Source organism: Camelina sativa, chromosome 6, assembly GCF_030686135.1.
Source record: "Camelina sativa cultivar CO46 ecotype springtype chromosome 6, ASM3068613v1".
In the NCBI taxonomy this organism is placed as follows: domain Eukaryota; kingdom Viridiplantae; phylum Streptophyta; class Magnoliopsida; order Brassicales; family Brassicaceae; genus Camelina; species Camelina sativa.
Genome location: NC_141885.1, coordinates 2,532,282 through 2,552,029, shown reverse-complemented (window position 1 = coordinate 2,552,029; position 19,748 = coordinate 2,532,282). Strand labels below are relative to the sequence as shown.

General features: G+C 38.0%; 3 protein-coding genes across 5 annotated transcripts; all 3 read right to left on the bottom strand.

Moving 5' to 3' along the window:
- Nucleotides 1-774: 774 nt before the first annotated feature.
- LOC104790183 (aspartyl protease family protein 2-like) lies at nt 775-2,549 on the bottom strand. The gene has a single exon (XM_010515885.3). It carries the CDS (start codon nt 2,297-2,299, stop codon nt 935-937), a length of 1,365 nt encoding a protein of 454 aa, XP_010514187.1. The 5' UTR covers nt 2,300-2,549; the 3' UTR covers nt 775-934.
- Nucleotides 2,550-3,320: 771 nt separating this feature from the next.
- Nucleotides 3,321-8,892, bottom strand: LOC104790181 (protein CHUP1, chloroplastic). The gene is made up of 11 exons (XM_010515882.3): nt 8,640-8,892; nt 8,157-8,221; nt 7,077-7,322; nt 6,920-6,984; nt 6,075-6,851; nt 4,612-6,000; nt 4,402-4,533; nt 4,133-4,314; nt 3,947-4,058; nt 3,698-3,841; nt 3,321-3,588 (listed from the first exon to the last, which is right to left on the bottom strand). The coding sequence occupies exons 3-11, from the start codon at nt 7,171-7,173 to the stop codon at nt 3,460-3,462; spliced, it is 3,027 nt and encodes a 1,008-aa protein (XP_010514184.1). The 5' UTR covers nt 7,174-7,322; nt 8,157-8,221; nt 8,640-8,892; the 3' UTR covers nt 3,321-3,459.
- Nucleotides 8,857-11,798, bottom strand: LOC104790182 (uncharacterized). Of its 3 annotated transcripts, none has more exons than XR_015560289.1 (11): nt 11,428-11,798; nt 11,239-11,325; nt 10,986-11,144; nt 10,806-10,894; nt 10,613-10,701; nt 10,415-10,518; nt 10,239-10,326; nt 10,070-10,145; nt 9,857-9,976; nt 9,227-9,758; nt 8,857-9,150 (listed from the first exon to the last, which is right to left on the bottom strand). XR_015560289.1 is itself a non-coding variant. In XM_010515884.3 (11 exons), exons 1-11 carry the CDS (start codon nt 11,666-11,668, stop codon nt 9,057-9,059), a joined length of 1,674 nt encoding a protein of 557 aa, XP_010514186.1. In that variant the 5' UTR covers nt 11,669-11,798; the 3' UTR covers nt 8,857-9,056. The 3 variants fall into 3 exon arrangements, 2 of the variants coding, with proteins under 2 accessions (XP_010514186.1, XP_087311873.1); XM_010515884.3 differs by having other exon boundaries at nt 9,857-9,971; XM_087455747.1 differs by having other exon boundaries at nt 9,857-9,971; nt 10,613-10,709; nt 11,428-11,796.
- Nucleotides 11,799-19,748: the final 7,950 nt, after the last annotated feature.

The following is a 19,748-nucleotide window of genomic DNA, read 5'->3' as shown; positions in this document are numbered from 1 at the left end:
TTGAAGTAAATGTCTCAGATTTGCACAGAATAAACAAGGATGTTTCTTTGCCTATGGAAAAAAGGCTATTACTCTTATGGTTAATTTGGAACATTTGGAAATGTCGCAACAACTTTATCTTCAATAACATGACTGAGGATCCCCAACAGACCTTTACACAAACCAAAGCTGATGTAACTGAATTGATATTGTCTATGGAATCACAGAAGAGTCAGATGCTCCCTGCCTTCAATCTCCGATCAACATCAATTGGGCAAGGCCTACACAACTGATGGTTAAATGCAACTTTGATGTTAGTTACACAACTAACTCCAAGAAAACAATAGGAGGATGGATAGTTCGTTATCATTTAGGAAAAGAATTATTCTGGGATTCAAGTCTACTAAAGAAGAATGCAAATAATCCTTTAGAGAGTGAAGCAGAGGCGTTATTGCTCTCAATGCACCAATCTTTAAACAATGGCTTTACAAATGTTTGATTTGAAGGATATAGTAAAACCTTAATCGATTGTCTAAATGGATCTTTGGTAAATATTTCTATATATAGCTAATTCAAAATATTAAGTCATGTTCCAAACAGTTTACTAAGGTTCATTTTTCCTTTATTTATCGTTCAAACAATGAGATAGCACATTTATTAGCAAAACAAGATTGTAATAATCTAGATTTCTGATCAGATTGTAAAAATCCACGGTTGATGGAATCTTTGTATTTTGATAAATTTTATTCTGAATAATTTTTTTTGCTGAAAAAAAAATATATATAGAAATCGAAATTTTACAAACTCCCAAAAATATTTTTTTATTTCTATTTTCGGTAACAGTGAACCGTCACCCAAATTTCGTACTTCCAAAAGAACACCAAAAAAACGCAACAATAAAAAAAAGAATCTTTAAGCGATCGAAACAGCATATCCCGGTGAGAAAAAAAATTAATCACGGTAAAGCACAACCACGGCGAGAAAAACCTAACCGTGATCTATCTCTATCGAATTCAAACAAGAAACCTTGCTGCATCAAATTCCCGATCACCGAGAATCCAACTTTTGGATTCACCGATTGAATCGCCAGACACTGAACCTCCTCCTCCGTCTCGATAAAGTAATTCCTCGGCGGCGGAACGAACACCGCACCGCCGGAAAATTCGAATTTCAACCTCGGCAATAACTTCTCCGGTTTCGAAACGCCAGAGACGTTTAAACACAGATCAAATCCGGGAGTCAGTTCATCCGCGTTAGGGAGCTTGATCCGTCGTCGAATCGCCGCTAAAACCAATCGATACGCCGGATCGGCTAAAAACGCTAAGGTTGTCCCGGAATCCACGACGGTTCCGCCGTTACCTGAACTGTCGATCTCCCAAATCGAAGGATCGATTCGTAGCTTCGCACCGTTGACGGAGACGGATCTCAATTTAACGTAGTAAAACGTCGGAGAGAACGTATTCGTTAGCAACGGGGTGAAGAGAAGCTTCGAAACGGCGTTGATTTGTTCTCCTCCTCTTCCGCCGCCGTCACCGATGATGAGGTAACTTGTAGGGGGCGGAGAGAGAGTATAATCCATTAAGCAATAAGAAAACTTGTTACCAAAACGACGACCCAACTGAGAAGCAAAAGAAATTGGCCCACGGCCCAAGCCCATTACTCCATGGGCTCCATTAAAGCTAGTACCCGATACAGATTGACCCGAGATCCGAAACCCGCATCCGAAAGCGACGTTTTTAAGTTTCGCCTCTTTACCAGAGCTTGTCTTCAACGACGTCGTTTCTCTACCGAATAAACCTGAAGTTAATGAACCGTCTGCGTAGCCATACTCATAATGACACGTGGAATGGATCCGGGTATGGTTACATTTCGGAGCCCGACCAGGTTGAGGCACTAAACGGCAAACCGGGTCGTAGCAATGAGCGGGAGAAAACGTTGAGGAGTGGCGAGGGAAGAAGACGGTGGCCGGAGAATGATGTGAACAGTTCCGACAAGCTGAGCATTTCACCCAAACGAGATCGCTTCCTGTATCGGCGATTAGAAGTAACGACTGAGGCGGTTGTCCGATTCGAAGATCCACAAAGTATTGACCCGACCCGGAAGATGCGCCGGAGACCACCGGAGATTTAATGAACGGGATGGGTTTACGGCGGAGAGAGAGGAAATGGAGACGGCGAGTGTCTAGAGCCAAAGCTTGCGTCGGAGAAGGAAACGGAGATTTGCGTAACAACGGAAGCTTTAAGTACTTGCCGTCGTTACTCACGGCGGCGAGATTCGCCGTCGGGAGGAGGAAGAGAGAGAGGAAGATAAGAGGAAACATTGTGAGAGACAGAGAGAGAGAGAGTGAGAAGGGTTTTGTTTGTGTTATTTTGTGTCATATGTTATGAAGAAGAAGAAGAAGAAGAAGAAGAAGACCGTATAAAAATACGGTATTTTTGTACGTATTTTGTCAGGTTGTGGTCGAAATATAGTTTAAATACAAGTACATTGTAACGTGAAGACTGAAAGATATCTCTGTTTTTGGGGGGTATCATCAAGCTTTGGCTTTTGCAATAAAAACTCTTAGCTGTCTAAATGTGTTTTTGTTTTGTTTCTTTGTTCCTTTCACTTTAGTCTTTATACATTTTTTAAATCATTGATTCGATTGATAATATCTATAACACAAATTTTTGTAGTTTTTTTTTTACGTTTGTTTTTTGTTCATTTTTGTTTTAGTTTGTAATTTGTAGAGGAGTGTTATTAATGCCAAAAATGGTTGTTTTCTAGTGTGATAATCTTAGATCCGTGAATTTATTTCATTTATAAGAGGGTCGGTTTATTTATATAGATTGTATTATTATGATAATAAATTTGTAATTATACGAATACAATAATAATAATAAATGTAGATCTTGTTTGGACGTGAAAAGTACTATACCCAAGAAATGGACCCTGTTTGTTAGGTGGTGGCAGAAATACTTTTAATTTCCAAATATATATAAAACATGAATATTATTTCTTTATACGATTGCATAAAATTACAAAATAAAAAATGAAACTCGTCCTTGTTTTCATTTGCTGTAAATCTAGTAAACCATTATTAGTTTTTTGTTTTGTACTTTTTATTCATACATGGGAAAATAAAAGTTTTGCCAAAAATATTGATAAATTGAAAATGATAAAAACATTAAAGAGTGAAGAAGATTCGGGCGATACTTTTGCATGGCTGCACATGATATGAAACATGTGACTTTTAAGACAAACCACAATTATTTTATCTTTTCTTTCAGTAGTTTGGGAGATTACAAATTTATTGCGAATTTATTATAATCTAAAGCTATATAGTAAATAAATAACCAAAATTAAAAAAAAAAATTCCAAAACCTAAAACAATAAAAAATGTATTTCTTACAATAATCTATAAAAATCACTGTACTATAAATCAAGTATGTGTGATACAATGATACAAAGAGACATAGAAGAAAAAGAAAGTAATAAAACTCAGTTTACAGATTCTTCCTCATTGTTATTATTATTATTGTTGTTGTTGTCTCCTCCACTCTCAGTTTTGGCTCTGCTTCTAAGCTCTTCAAATGCTTTCATGCTTTCTGCATCAAACCCTCCAGCAAACTGCATAATAAACATTGTCAGTTAATATAATACATCAAACACTTGAGAATAACTGGTCATTTTAATTTGGTTACTTTGTGTTCTGATCTGAGTTTAGTTTTGTTTATACCTGATGGACTCTAAAAGCGAAACGAACACCTTGGAGAAGCAAGAACTCTCTGTTTGGATCTTTATCCGAACCACTCACTGAATCAAGCTCATAAGCTACTCGTTTCATGTACTTCTTCGCGAGCTGAACTGACGAAAGCTTGATCTGTGTTGTGTGATGAAACATAAACAGAAACAAAACAGAGCATTTTCAAGATTGTTTAACAAGGATTTCGCAATCGAAAGGAAAGAAATAACAAATGTTTTTTACCTTCCCAACAACGCCAGTATCAGATAACCAATCAACTGGAATTCCGAATTCTTTATACCGTGAAACCGCCATGTCTCTTGTACGTAAAAGCGCATATACACTTTGTTCAACCCTGTGATAACACAGACATTTAGTAAAGAAAGATTTAGTGTGAATTACTCTGTTTTAGGGGTGCAAGTTACTTACTTCTCTAGCAACTTGTACATCTTCTTCAAAGCAGGTTCACAAGGAAGATTAGGATCATCGACAAAGGAAGTAACTTGCTTCTCCAATTTCATGAGATCTTGATATTCAAAAGCTGCTTCCCGTAGTGCATCAGCTTTACCTTCTGGCCAGTCAAAGTGTTTAAGAACTGCCCTTTCATCAACCTACTCAAAAAATACAGCAAATGATCCGTGAGTAAAAAGAACCAAAGTAACGGTTAGAAAGTAATATTGAACAGAGGAGTTACTGACCAAGAAGGAGAGCTCTTCATCTAGCCAGCTAACGAAAGCCAAGAGATCTTCTATACTGGTGAAAGAAGAAGCTCGGACTTCAGTTGCTAACGACTGAACAAAGTCCCCTTGTGTCTCCACATCCGCTTTTACCTGTAATCAAGTTTTAAAAATTGTTTCTTTGTTTGAAATACAATTGCAGCAAACATTATACTGAAAGTGCGAACTTACTGCTAAGAGGAATGTTGATCGATTCTCGATTTCCCCAATCATATTGTTCCTAGCTGCTGATGAATTACCAGTTCCTGAAGAGACCAAAGAAGTTGCCCCTTCTTTCTTCGATTCACGTTTCATCAATGACTGATAAAACTCAACAAGCTCAGGAGCTCGGTGAACTTTGCTCCCGCCTCCTGCTCCTTTTCCAAGTGCTCCAGGAGGCGGCGGTGGTGGCGGCGGTCCACCACCAGGTGGAGGAGGAGGCCCACCGCCTGGTGGTGGAGGAGGTGGCGGTGGACCACCACCTGGTAAAGGAGGTCTAGCACAGGGTAAAGTGCTATTTTTACCATCTCCAGTTGATCTTGGAGGCGGGCGAGGTACTCTAGGAGGTCGTTTCTCAATGTCTACAAGCTTCATTTTGGTTACGGCTTGAGCGTTTTCGCTGGTTTTACCTTCGTTAGACTGATCATTAGATTGATTAGACTGATCACCTGTGATCACCAAGGGAACCACAACCTTTTTCTCCTTTAGTTGAGCAAGTTTAGGAGGCAAAGCCACATTACCACCAAATCTCTCTGCTCTCGCTTGATCAGCTTTATGCTTAATGTGCTTCTCCCTTTCAACCGCCAACTTATGCCTGTCTTTGTACGCGGGATACTTCTCATCCAAAACATTGTCAACTGATTTAGACATCACTTGGAACGATGATGCAACTGAATTCAAAGTCTCACCAGGAGAAGAAGCTTGTTGTTGTGTTCTGATTCTTGGAAGATTCGGTGTTTCAGGGGTACCAGGAGCTGTTTCTTGATCCACTTGACCAAATGTTGTTATGGCTACTGATTCACCTGCGTTTCTAATCATCAAAGATTCTAAAGGACCTCTCTGTTTATTCATGCTCGAGCTAAGTCTTCCCGGTGATCCTCCATAGAATGATCTTGAAGGTGATGACTGAACGCTTGAATCATCCTTGCTCTTGCCCCATCTTTTGAGTTTCTGTATCAATCCCGGTTTCTTGCTAAAACTACTAAACCTACTCGTGGAACTATCCATTGAAGCATTGTCGAAATCATCGCTTCCGGGAGATGAAGGTTGAGAATAGTTGCTCTCTAAATCAGTATCTCCTTGGCCACGTTCTGAACCAGCATACTCTAGCATTAACCGTTTTGCTTTTGCTTGTGACTTGGGACTTAGGTTCTTGCTTAAGTCACGAGCTGAGATTTTACCAGCTGGTGTCTGGTAGTTTCTTAACTCATACCGTAAACATGCATTGACCCAACGGAGATAAACCAACTCCTCAACTTCACTAAACCTATTCATCTGAAGCCCTTCCACTTGCTTTAACAAGTCTTCATTGTTATGCTTCAAATTATTAACCTCTTCTCTAACTTTCGCCACTTTGTCACTCTACGAGTAAAGATAGAAAATGTTACTCTAAGAAAGAAAGAAACACTGATATGGAGAGGAATCATTACACTTACCTCAGTCATGTTTGAAAGAGCTGCAATTCTTGCTTCCGCTGAATCGAGTTTAATGGATAACTCTCTCTTCTCGTGTTGAAGCTCTCTGTTCTTTCTCTTAAGTTCCATAACTTCCACTTCCAAATCCTGTACAGCTTTTAACTTCCTCTCCACTTCGGTATCTTTATTCATCGCATCTTCTTCTTTCATTTGGAGACTCGACACATGCTGCTTAAGCAACAGTAACTGTCCTTTCGTCTGGTTAGCATCGAGCTGGATTTGCCTCTGCAACTCCTTGATCTTGTTTCTCGCCACCTCAAGCTCTTTCCTTACAATACCGTTTTGAGAAAGCTCTTCTTGAAGCTTTTTCCTCTCAGCTTGAAGAGAATTAATAGTGATGTTTAACATATCAATCTCCACAGTCTTGATCTTGAGCTGTCTTTGTAACTCAACAATATCTGATTCTTGCTCTTTGAGTCCATAATATTCGAGTAATTCTCCTTCCAGTTTCACTTCTCTTTCTTCTAGCTCCTTGACTAATTGTTTCAACCTTTCGAGCTCACCATCGTTATAAGCCATCTCGACTTCATATTTCCTCTCTTTCTCTGCTTTCTCCAAGTTGTTATTATCATCATCATCATCAGGCAATGGATACTCAATTTCACCAGATAAAAGATCTTCAAACTCGGGTAAAATATCATCATCTAAATAGTCCGAGAAACTTCCACGAGTCTGATTGATTACACTGTTGATCAGTTTCACCTCTTCTTCTTCTTCCTCCTCCTCCTCTTTCTCCACCTGAATATATTATCCGATTTGTCACACCAAGCACATGATGAAACAAAACTGTTCCATAGTACACTTACATTCTTATCGTTGAGATTGTTGTCGGGATACACAGCCTCTTCTTTATCGCCTCCTTTGCCATTTTCTTAGAGCAAAATGCAGAGAACATGAAAGGTCAGATTCTATATATGGAGTGAAATGCAATCAAATGAAGAGTATAAGAAGAAAAAACACTACCTGATTGTTTGCTCGGTTTGGTGGGTTTAACGTTGTGCCGCTTAACAACAACAGCTGCAATGGAAGCAGCAACAACAAACCCTATTCGGACAAACATATATTAAAATCTTGAAATGGGAATAAATTCCCTTCACCGTTTCATCTACAGAACCCGAAAAGCTCCTTTATATTTTCACTGCTGATACAATAACTCAACCCATCCTTCCTCCAAGAAAAAATCTCTAGTCCAAAATCCTGTTCATGAACCTTATGACAAATGGATAAACACACTTGTTCCTGTAAGAGACACTCCCAGGTACTGACAAAACTTTTAAGGAACTATGTCCACCCAAGGAAAAAGAAAAAAGAAAAGACACTTATCATCACAAATTCGATCTTATCAGCTTTATGGACCTCTCAAGTCTCTTGCATCAAAAGCCAAAATTTTCAGCATTAAATAAGTTGAAAACAACCACAATTATAGTGGTCTGTTTTTAGCTCAAGACAGATGAGGAAATAGACATGTATGGTAGTAGATGGGGTCTTAAGCCAAGACCAAGAAGCAACCGTAAATAAAACAATAATTTCTGAATTTATCCTTCTTTGTCTATACGGGTCAAAGCAAAAGATTGTGAATTATGTCTCTTTTTGTCAAAGCATAACTAAATACAGAAGATGGTTAAGATTATAAGTTCATTGATTTATCAATCAAGACCAACCTACTCAATGTAAAGATTAGTGATCTCAAATTGGTGTAGGTGATTGATTCATAAGGGTTTAGATTCTGTTGTGATGCTTTGGGACCAGTACCAGCGACCAAGTAGAGGTTGTTGCCACGCTACGTAGCAATTAACCAAATTACAAGAAAACAAAAGGTTGAAATTTAATTCTAAATGTCAAATTTTTTTCGTTAAAATGTTAGAGAAAAATTGAAATCAGCCAAACAAGAATGGACTTTTCATTATCTTATCAAATACTCCTTTTGCTCAACCATAGATTTCATTCACATGTTCAGCCTTTTTTAGCCTTATCTAAGATGCGTGAAACAAGAAGAGATAACAAAAGAGGACAAGTTCTTGTAAAAAGATGTAAGAATCTTACATGATATGGTGTGAAAACTCATATTAAACCCTTCACTAGATTCTGATTCCTTGTTTTTTACCAATCTGCACATTGAAAATGAAGATTAAATGGGTTTGATTCAGACATTGCCAGGTAAGGATCAGGACAAGTGGATACACGAAAACGAATTTTATCAAATTCACTGTTTCATTGTATGGCAGAGGAATTTTATGGTGGGAACAGCTCACAGAGGATAAATCTCTCAGAAGTCAGAACACACACACACTTGCAAAGCAAAAAGACAAGAACAGCTCTAACTGTTGCGTAAATAAAAGAGTTTTAAGAAACTTTCTTTTCTAAAACAAAAGACGTAACTCTAGATATGACCCAGTTTTGGTTTGACTGTTACTCTGCAACTGTAACTACGAAACCCTAGAAAAGCTATATGTCTAAAGGAAGAAGAAGCAAAAAAGTTTCGATTTTTAAGCAAACCCAGTTCGCGAAAAGGGAATAGAAGCATACCAGACTTCAAAATTAGCCAAGATTAGATCGATTCTTGCTGATTCAATCGATTCCTGGTGGTGGTTGAAAGAGCTCTGGACTTTGACAAATGGCGTGAGGATTTCGTTTGATTTAACGGTTCTTGTGAATCGCTCTTCAAAATTTGAAATTTCATTGCTAAAGTGTGAGAATAAGTTCAACACGAATGATTAGATTCTTTGGTTACTATTCTCACTCCTTTTTGATATTTTGAAAATTATGAAAGTTTCCCCAATTTTATTGTTTACAATTTGGTTTAAAACCAAGATTGAATTACATAGAATATAAACCAAATAAACCAACAAACAAAGTTTTTTTTGGATTTGCTTAATTTCACATTCCAAAACACTCATAAAACAAAACAATCAGCCAACAAATTTTTGTACAATGAAAGAAGATTCAAGCATGGTCATTCCATTTCCATCTCCGTCCCGCTTCTTCGAGAACCTTAGCTCTCGCGTGGCTTACCCTCGCTTCACCCTCTACCCAAGATCTGCATTTCATTCACTCATGACTGGTTAAAACTTTTCCAAAGATCAAAACTTTGCTACAATGATAATAACCATTACCTTAGAATCCGAAGAGCTTCGATTTCAGCTTCAAGGACAGATCTTTTATCGACCAGCGATTCAAGTTTTGATTGTAAGTCACTTAACATCTCTTGTAACTTGCTGTGCTCACTCAGGTAAACAGATTTATCTGATATGAGCCTCTGAGACATCTCATCAATCTCCTCACTCAAGCTTTGAAGCAACTGTTTCTGACACTCTATAGCTGATTTCTCTTTCAAACGCTCGGCAAACCACTTCTGCTGATCCCTTTTTTCATCTTCTAATTCACTAACCCTGGAGAGATTTAGATCGTTCATCTCAACTCTTCGGGATCTCTCTATCTGAAGCTTCTCATCCCAAAACTGACTTATTTCCCCTTTTTCTAGCAACTCGACTTTGATTCTTTCCATCTCAGCTTTCTGTGAGAGGGACTCTGCTTCTAACCGTGATACCTCTGCTGAGATAGCTTTCACCATCTTACCGCTTGTTAATGCTACAGCCGCTTGTGCTTTTGTAACAGGTCTATTTGGCTGAAACCGCTTAATCCTACCTGTAAATTTTGAAATCTTCATTCTGTTGTAACGCATACGCACATCAACGATCGAACGAAGAAGGAGAAGGTCGGAACAAAGAGAGGTAGAAGAATACCAAAAACGTTTCTGATGGTACTCTGGTCACCCATCAAGAAGTCCAAGAAAAATCCGAGGGCCATCTCGGGATTGAGATTCTTCGTGTCTATATAATCTACCTTTGTCCTTGATATCTGGACTGTAAACAAGTCAGGCTTTTAAAAAGATAAAAAAGCATTTGATAAGCATCACCGTTATGCCTAAAATGTTAGTAAAACTTAATCACTCACACCTCTTCCATAATTTCTGGATGGAAACCACACTCCAATTGAGCTTTCCAGTTTACCAAATCGAGTCGGGAAACAAAACTGCAGCCACCATATATATGTTAAAACAATTAGAAAACAGTAAACAACAAGACAAATAAATAGCAGATGAAGAAAGCTAATCTCCTTTTATACCTTTCAGGATTAAAATCAATCTTTCCCAAGTCATCTCGAGAATCTTGGCTGCTGAGCTTGCTGGAAGTAATGCCTGCCTCTGCCAAGGCTGCATGAAAAATCGAAAATAAAAAGTCAATTATTGAAGCTCTAATAAACTACTTAACCAAAGTAGAAATGTCTCTTATCGATTTTACCTTGAATGTACTCGAAGTCAGGGTCTGCGGTATTTATATCGTCAAATGCAGGAATTGAAGAGCCAGCTAAAGCCACTGCTGGCACAATCCTGTGCATTGGATTTCTGAAGGCAAGGGAAACACATTGTGTCAGTCCACCACAAACACTAAGAGACTTCTAACATTTGGGGGAAAAAAGTATGCTCCAAGTAACGTTACCTCTCTAGTAACAGATTTGAACGAACTAGCCATCTAGCATACTCTCGCCTAGTGCACAACTCGTCTGCCACTACATCATCCTCAATTATCTGAACAACTTAATTACAAGTGACATGTTCATGATCAGAGCTGGACAATAAGGCTCAAACTTAAAGTCAAATAGTTGTGTGAGAGCAAGTTTCAAGAAATAAACCTTTAGTTTCTTTAAAACTGCTATTGCTTCTTGTTGAGCGGCATCCACAGCAACCGGAGTGATGACACGGTGAGTTTTTCCGGCAGAAGCTAAAGTAAACACAGGTGAGTGAACTCGAATTAACACTTGCTATAGCAATTTGTAAACTATGTCTCAAAATTGACCAAAATTAGAACTTACTAGTGTCAACAGTATCTGAAACATAGTCAACGCCTTCAGAGTTAGCCTCAGAAGCAGGATTACTCTCATCATTGAATAGAGTTTCACTCTCTTCATTCTCACTCTGATCCAAATCAACACTTTGATAATGCATAGGATTACTAATGCTAAACCTAAAACCTGTCAAAAGAGACACAAAACCCAGAATCTCAAACTAAACAAATCCTACAAAAATTCAAGTCATCATCAAGGCAAAAAAAAAAAAAAGAGTAACCTTTTCTGGAGATTGAGAAGTAAGCAATAGTAGCTAATACAACAGCAAGTGAAGATCCAACACCAGTGATTACAACATTCCTCCACTCTGAAACCCCAAAACAAAAGATTCAAAGTCAAATTACAAACACATAAAAGTTGAGAAATTTCTTTGATTTTTTCCCAATAAATTAGAAGAAAAGATACTAACTTTTTTTAGTTTTCGAATGAGCTTCATCTTCAATGAGAGCCCAACCACCATATTTGTCTTTAGAAGCTTGAGAAACCCATGAAGAACCGGAGAGAGAAGCGACGATGCGGAATCGTGGCGGTTTGTTAGGAGGAGGAACGAGTAATGGGAGAGTGAGACGATGTCGTATAAGTAGTAAAGGTGTGGTTTTGGGGAAGAGGAAGGATGAATTTGGAGACTTTTTGACGGAGAAAGAGCTCATTTCTTGACTAGAGAATTAGGGTTTTTCTGGGGAGTGGATGCTTCAGTGATCGAAGAAGAAGAAGCAACGAGAGTAGATGGGGAAGGGAAGAGATGCTACGCTACTGGGAAGAGATGCTACGCTACTGTGTGTGATACATCAAAACTATCCTTCTAAATGATTCCGAGGGTTCCGGTTTGTGCTAATTCTAACATCCGGTTTAGTCTCGGTTAAATCATTATCAACCCAATGATTCCGAGGGTTTTGGTTTGTGCTTATTATCCGGTTTAGTCTCGTTTGAAATGGAATCCCTCATCAACTATGGAGAAATGGGCACTAGTATCTCCTCAGATTCATTACTGTTATCTCAAACTAATACTTATAAACTCATATTCTAAATTTATTATGAAATGGTTTTTTACTAGATATAGGTTTAACCACACCAGTTAAACAAGCTTGTTAACAATAAGAAAATTTTCCAGGAAAATCAACAAAATTCACAAAATCTTCTTTATTTGTCATAATAAAGTTGCACATGCACCAAGGTTAAAAAAATGAAGTCTTAAACTTCACAAATGAGTATTATTGATTTTTTTTATTTATTTATTTATTTTTTTTTGAAAATGGCTTTCTATTTAAAATTGCAGAGAAATAAAATGATACAAAAGCAGCCCAGCTTTAGAGTTAATTGAGAAAGTCCAGTTTAAAAAAGGGCTAAGCCCATTAAACACATAACAAAGAAACTTATTGAACCAGTTAGGAGTTGGAGGATGGAATAGTAAACGTCATTGATGGCGGAGAGAACCAGAAGTCGAGCATCTTTAGAGAAGTCGAGGGATCTGAATCACGGATGCTGGAGATTTTGTTGCGGATGGTGGAATCAACCAGACGGAGGAGGATCGCCGGAGATCGGAAGGTTTGGCGGTGGAGCCTATGATTACGCTCCTCCCAAAGTAGATATATAACACACTGCCAAGAGAGTAAGGAGACTATCTTTTCTGCTTTAGACCCGCGGAGAGATTGCATGCCACTTAGAGTGAGATCCCAAGAAGAGTTCGGTTGAATCCTACACTTTGTAGCTATTGGAGCCCAAACAGACCAAGCGAAGTTACAGGAGAAGTAAAGGTGATCCCTACTCTCGGGCTGAGAGTTACAGAGAAGGCAAGTAGGACTCGTCTGGAGACCCCAGCTGAGGATACGATCTCGGGTTGGACAGCGATTCAAGACCATCAGCCAAGAGTGAAAGCTATGCTTTGGTATGCCTCTTTTGTTCCAAACCACCTTGCACCACGGAACCGGAGGATGGACAGAACAGAGCAGATTGTAGACTTGGCCGGTAGAGTAGCGGTTGTAGGTACGACCCTCAATTTCCCATTCATAGTAGTCTTCCTGTGAGTTAAGATTCAAAGTGGTTATGAATGTGAGAAGTGAAACCTGTTTATCTGTTCTAGCGTGGGGGAGGAGCCAACATCCTTGCGAGAAGAGTGGGTTAAGAGTGGTATTAGGGGGACTCCAAGTCGAGAATCAGCAGGGGCAGAAAGATAGGTCTTTATGTTACCAAACGGAGACCAATTATCTGACCAGAATCTGCAGGTAGCACCATTACCAACTTTCATCTTTATCCAGCAATAAACCGTATCCCTCATCTTCACCAATTTATTTGCTAACCAGGAAAAACCTTGCCTTTTCTTCATTGTCCAGTAGTTACTAAGGGATCCCCTCAAGAACCGCAGTCGAAACCAGGCAACCCACACAGACCCTGACTGGAAAAATATGAGCCAGATAAGCTTTATAATGCACGCCTTATTCCAGATGGTAAGGTCTCTAATTCCCAATCCTCCCTGCTCCTTTGGTTTTGTAACAGTTTCCCAGGAAACTCGAGCAGTATGACGACCTTCAATGCTTCCTCGCCACAGGTAAGCGTTACATAGGGATTGGATCTTAGATATGCACTTTTTTGGGAGGAGAAAAGTGGAGCACCAGAAGTTGGAGATCCCTGCAATTATCGTATTTATGAGCAGCCTCCTGCCTGCAAAAGATAAGTGTTTTGCACTCCAATTGCTTATTTTTCCTTTCACTTGTTGCAGTAGAGGCTCACAGTCTTGAAGGGTTAGTTTCTTGGTGCAGAGTGGGACACCTAGGTACCGAACTGGAAGACACCCATGAGTTAGACCAGTGGAAGCAGCAATTGACTGTACTTCTTCATCTGTCAGACCTCCTGTGAAAAACGAAGACTTTTGAAGGCTTATGGCTAGACCCGATCGCTCTTCAAAATCTTGTAGCACTTGGAGTACATTCTGAACTGAGGAGAGGGATCCATCCATAAAGATAAGAAGGTCATCAGCAAAGCAAAGGTGAGTTAGCTTTGCATCCGCACAGTTATGATGGTATCCAAACTTACCCTCCTCAGCTGCTCTATTCAACAAAAGTGATAGGTTGTTCATTGCAATGACAAACAAGTACGGTGAAAGAGGGTCACCTTGACGGAGCCCCCACTTCCCCTTGAAGTAGCCATGCACCATCCCGTTGTAACCAATAGTGAAGTTAGGGGTACATACACAAGCATTGAGCCATCTCAAGTATTGGACCGGAATGGAAAAACCTTTTAGACAGTTAAAAAGGAAATCCCAGGAGAGGGTATCAAACGCCTTAGCAATGTCGACTTTAAGAACAATGCGTTTTGGTCCAGAAGCCTTGTGGTATCCATTCACGAGCTCAGCAGCGAGGATAGTGTTTTCAAGCAATAGTCTGTTCTTCACAAAGGCTGTTTGGTTTGGTAGTATGAGGGTTGGTAAGAGGGGCTTTAGCTTAGAGACAAGAAGCTTGGAGATAACCTTATACAGTGTATTGAGGCAAGAGATAGGGCGGTAATCCACAATTTTTGACGCGCCTGGTCTCTTTGGTACCAAAGTTAGAATCGTTGCATTGGTCGAGGTGGGCAGGAAGGAGGATCTGAAGAAGTTTATAATAGCAGTGGTAACTTCCTCACCAATAAAACCCCAAGCAGCCTTGTAGAAGCCTGAGGTCAGACCATCAGGTCTCGGCGCTTTGTTTGGGTTAACCTTGAAGAACATTTTGGTAATCTCTTCAGGAGAGGGGATCCTCATCATAACATTGGACTGTTCTTGAGAGCAGCGGAACGGGCAAAGCGTAGTGAACCAAACCTGAGACGACCAGACTGTATGAGGGGAAGATGCAGGGGCTAAGATGGATTGGAAATGTGCAATGGCCAGTTCACTCATCTCTATTGGATCTTCAATTTGGTCCCCAGAGTCAAGAAGGAAAGACCGTATAGTATTATAACTCGCTCGCGCCTGGCAGACTTTCTGAAAGTAAGAGGTATTAAGGTCTCCCTCCTTTAGCCAATTTACCCTGGACTTCTGCCTGAAATAGCTTTCTTCAATCCCTCTGAGAAAGTTCCATTGTAAATGCAGGTCTCGCTCACGCTGGAAGGTGATTGGGGAAGGGTCACTCAAAGCCTGTACCTGCACATCTTGCAACAAACGGTTAGTAGCACTCACTCTCTCTTGTATTTGTGAAAAGTTCTCTCTATTAATAGTTTTTAGGTCTCCCTTAATGATCTTTTGCTTCCAACAGAGATCTTTTAAGTTATCCGCAAAGCTTCCGGCCTGAATCCAAGACTCAAGTACCAACTGGTGAAAATTTGGATGTTTGGTGAGGTAGTTAAAGAACTTGAAAGGTCTAGTACTAGCTTTGGGGAGCTGATAGGCAAGATCTACTAAGCTGGGAGAATGGTCAGAAGGTAGGGGAACAAGGAAGGTAGCTACACTATCGGGGAAGATGGTAAGCCAGTGGTCATTGACAAGTACATGATCCAACTTCTTAGCTATTGGGCCCGCAGGTTGGTTATTACTCCAAGTATAGAGAGTGCCTTGAAACTTGAGGTCAAACAGATCCATTTGTGATAAACAGTCTTTAAGTTCTGTCATCGATGCAGACAGGCCGTTTACAGTAGAAGATGAATGCTCCTGAGGATGAATGATCTGATTAAAGTCACCACCTACTAACCACGGGCAAGTATCCAGGGAGAACATCTGTTGCAACCGTAAGAGCTCCACCCACAGGTCAGTTCTTTCCTCTCTTAAGTTGGAAGCGTAAACAGCTGTAAATACGAACTGAATCTTGTTTGCAATGTTGACCTCACAGGTAACGGTTTGACGCGATTGATGCAGGACTCGAACTTCAACGGGTTCCTTCCAAATTATCACAATACGGCCATCCTCATCAGATAAGTGGTTCGACGTAAACTTCCATCCTTTACAAACCTTTTCCATTACTCGGTTCAAACTAGTTTCTTTGATATGTGTTTCCAAAAGAGCTCCAAAAAGCGGCTGATGAAGCCTAAGCCAATTACAAAAGGGCTGATGCTTATCCGGGTCATTTAGGCCTCGGATATTCCAAAAAAGAAAGTTTTGTATCCATTAAGGAAGGGCTGGAGGCACTCCCTGGGGAGTGGTAGCCAACAATAGCTCTTGAGTAGTAGCCAAAAAGGGGGTTGGTGTAGTAGATTGGGTAGAAGGCAGTGAAGTGGGCTGCAAAGGGGGACTGCAAAGGGATGGGTGGGATCTAGAGCGTTTAAGAAGCTTTTTGGGAGAGAAGGGGTAAGGGGTGCCCTCTTGAGTGAAACCTGCAGGAAGGCCAATAACCATTAGAAGATCATGGTCAGATTCTGGGATATTGACTGCTAAGATGGTATGAGACTCAAAAAGTGTAGTTTGTATAGGGTCAGGAAGGGAATGGCTAGGTATAGGAGGGTCTGATAGGGCTGGAGCAGGAGGAAGGGGAGGGGGAGCCGCTAATTGAGAAAGGACTGCAAACCGGTTAGTGATCGCGGGAATAGCAGTTTGAGGAGGAGGGATAAGAATAGAGGATGAGCAGAGGTAGAGATATCAACAGAATTTTCCACGACAATAGAAGGCGGATCAGAAGTGGAAGGTAGAGAGTCCTCTTGTCCCTGCGAAGAGTCTTTTTCTTTCCAAATAGCCTGGGCAACTTATTTTTCTCGTATTTTTCACAGTTTTGAAACGTTTCTCACATTTTGTGTGCTTTTCGTGAATACAGATATTGTAACATTGAAGAATAAACTAAAATAATAATAGAGTCTACTTACTTTCACGTCTAGTCATCTAATATGTGGTAATCAAATTTTTTATTCTCACAGTTGGACAATTCATGGGAGTAAGTAATAGTTTACAATATTATACTGTATCATTTAAAACTTACAATTTGTAATGTTTTTGTTTAATTTATATCACACATAATATAGAATTTAGAATATAGAGATATTGGAAAATCGATATATTTTTGTTTGTTTGCTGTATATACAAATTAATTATTTTTGTTTAGAATTTACATCGTTAGAAGATATAATGTTTTTGTTTATTTGATGTATACAATATATTATTGTTTGTTTATCGTATTTGCATTATGATTATGTGAAAATTAGGAATTTGAAAGTTTCCCCAATTTTATTGTTTCCAATTTGGTTTAAACCAAAACTGAATTACATAATCAATTAAGAGTTTAATTGTGTCACCCAAATAAACCAACAAACCAAGTTTTTTGGATTTGCTTAATTTTCGTATTCCAAACAATTATAACATAACAAACAATCACCCATCAAATTTGTGTACAATCTGAAAAAAAAAATATACGGATGTGGAGGGATGAGCATCTGCTTAGAATCACTAGAGCTCATTTTTTGACTAGAGAATTAGGATTTTTCTGGGAATGATCGAAGAAGAAGAAGCAGCGAGAGTAGATGGGGATCGGAAGGGAAGAAATGCTACGCTATTGTGTGTGTGTGATACATCAAAACTATTATAGATGATTCTGAGGGTTCCGCTTTGTGTTAATTCTAGTCTCTGGTTTAGTTTCGGTTAAATCATTATCATCCCATTGATTCCGAGGATTTTGGTTTATGCTTATTATCCGTTTTTTTTTTTTTTGAACAACGGATTGAAATGAAATCCCTCATCAACTATGGAGAAATGGGCACTAGCATCTTCCTCAGATTCATTATTGTTATCTCAAACTAATTACTTATAAACTCGTATTCTAAATTTATCATGAAATGTTTTTTTACTAGATATAGGTCTAACCACATCAGTTATGACCTTATTAATTTTACCAACTCACTAATGTGGTACATTGAGAACACAATCGATTGAATGATAATACTTCACTATTCTTAACAATTCGAATTCTAACATATGCAAAAAAAATCTACAACATTGGATTAAAGTGTATGTTTTTTTTATAAGTGAAGTTAATTACACTAAGATTGACTGAATTAACAAAATGATAAAATTTATTGATTGGCTTAAAGATTATCTTAATTGCTAAAAAATTGATATTATTTTTGTGGCACTTGGCAATTGGTATTGTTGTCCAAACAAAAACATAAACTCTCAACAACGATTACATAAAGGATTGGATAAGATATAAAATTATCGCTTGCACTAGGTTTGTATATTGTTCTAACTTTAAAATATTTATAATTTGTTTAGTTTATAAATTTTAAATAGTTTTTAAGGAGATTTTATATATATTATGTATTTCTTTTCTATTTTTCTTATTTTATTATTTGAGATGTTCTAATCTCATTTAATGAAGACCATTTGGTATGATTTGGCTTGCATGCATTTTTTTTTTAAAAATTTTGTAGCTTTTTACTATTATTTTATAATAGTATAAAATAGTAAAATAGTTAAGAAACTCGGTCACACTTGGTTATATATATTTTATAATTGACATTTTAAGATAATTAACTTAAATTTTTAAATTCTCTTTTAGTCTATCGAGCACATTTTTTTTGAAATTCAATAATATACCATCGTTTTTATAATTTTATTAAAGTACATAAATTACTATTTGACATTTTTACCATTAGTGTATATTATTAGACATATAAAAAATCATGTGATGTTGGTTTTAACATGGTGAACAAAAATACTATGTTGTATCATTTAATTGTTGCAACTTTCTATTAAATTTTTGTCACGCTCCCTCGTGAAATACTAGGAGTCTAATGTCAAATTAACGAAACAAAAGCTCAATGTCTGGCTGTTTCATCATGAGAAGACTTTAGTATTGTACCAAATGACGTCTGGCCGGAGCAAGGAGATATGATCGTGTTATTTAAAATGGGTAGAGGATATGTATGTTGAGCCGTTGCGAATAGGTGTGATGAATGCATAGATATTCCCGTAATTAACTAACAAATGCATGTTCTACAGAGCCAAAGCACAAAACCTATCAAATTGTTTATGTTTCAATATGTGTTGCAACCAATCCACACAAAACCTGGCTACAAAATACAGTGAACTATTATAATTTAAAGTAAAAAATGTGAAATGAGTCGATTTGAAATCTTGGGAAAAAGCACATTAATGCTGGCAATAAAACTAACATTTCCAAAGTTTAACACGTAAAACTGTAAAAGAATAATTCTCCACTAATAAAATTAGTGTCAAGTATAATCTGAAAAAATCTATTCGGATATGGAGACAAATACAGTACTACTTTTTATTTGGCCAAAGAATATAGTGAACACACAAAGTCAACATTGACGTATCAAGTCACACAAGCACTGTACAAACGGTAATTTCGTTTTAATATGTCTAGTAGTATTTACTATTCCCTACTTCTCAAAATATATAATATATGATGTTTTAACTAAAACACGCAAATTAATAAGTCTTTACTTTTAACAGATTCAACCAATCAAAAACAATACTGCATAATATAAAATACTAAACGAATCTAAAAGTTGCATAAAAACTTGAAAACATCTTATATTATGAAATAAAAAACTTCTCTAAAACATCTTCTATTCTCTCTGTTTCATAATATAAGATGTTTTAGAGATTTTTCTTTGTTTCATAATATAAGATGTTTTCAACTTTTTAAGTAATTTTTAGATTACTTTTCTATTTTTTATTATTTATTTTACGCAGTCTTGTTTATGATTGATTGAACTTTTTTAAAGTGGTTATTTCTTTATTTACGTGCTTTCGCTCAAAACATCTTATATTTTGAAACGGAGGGAGTATTTTGGAACGGAGAGAGTATTTAGTAG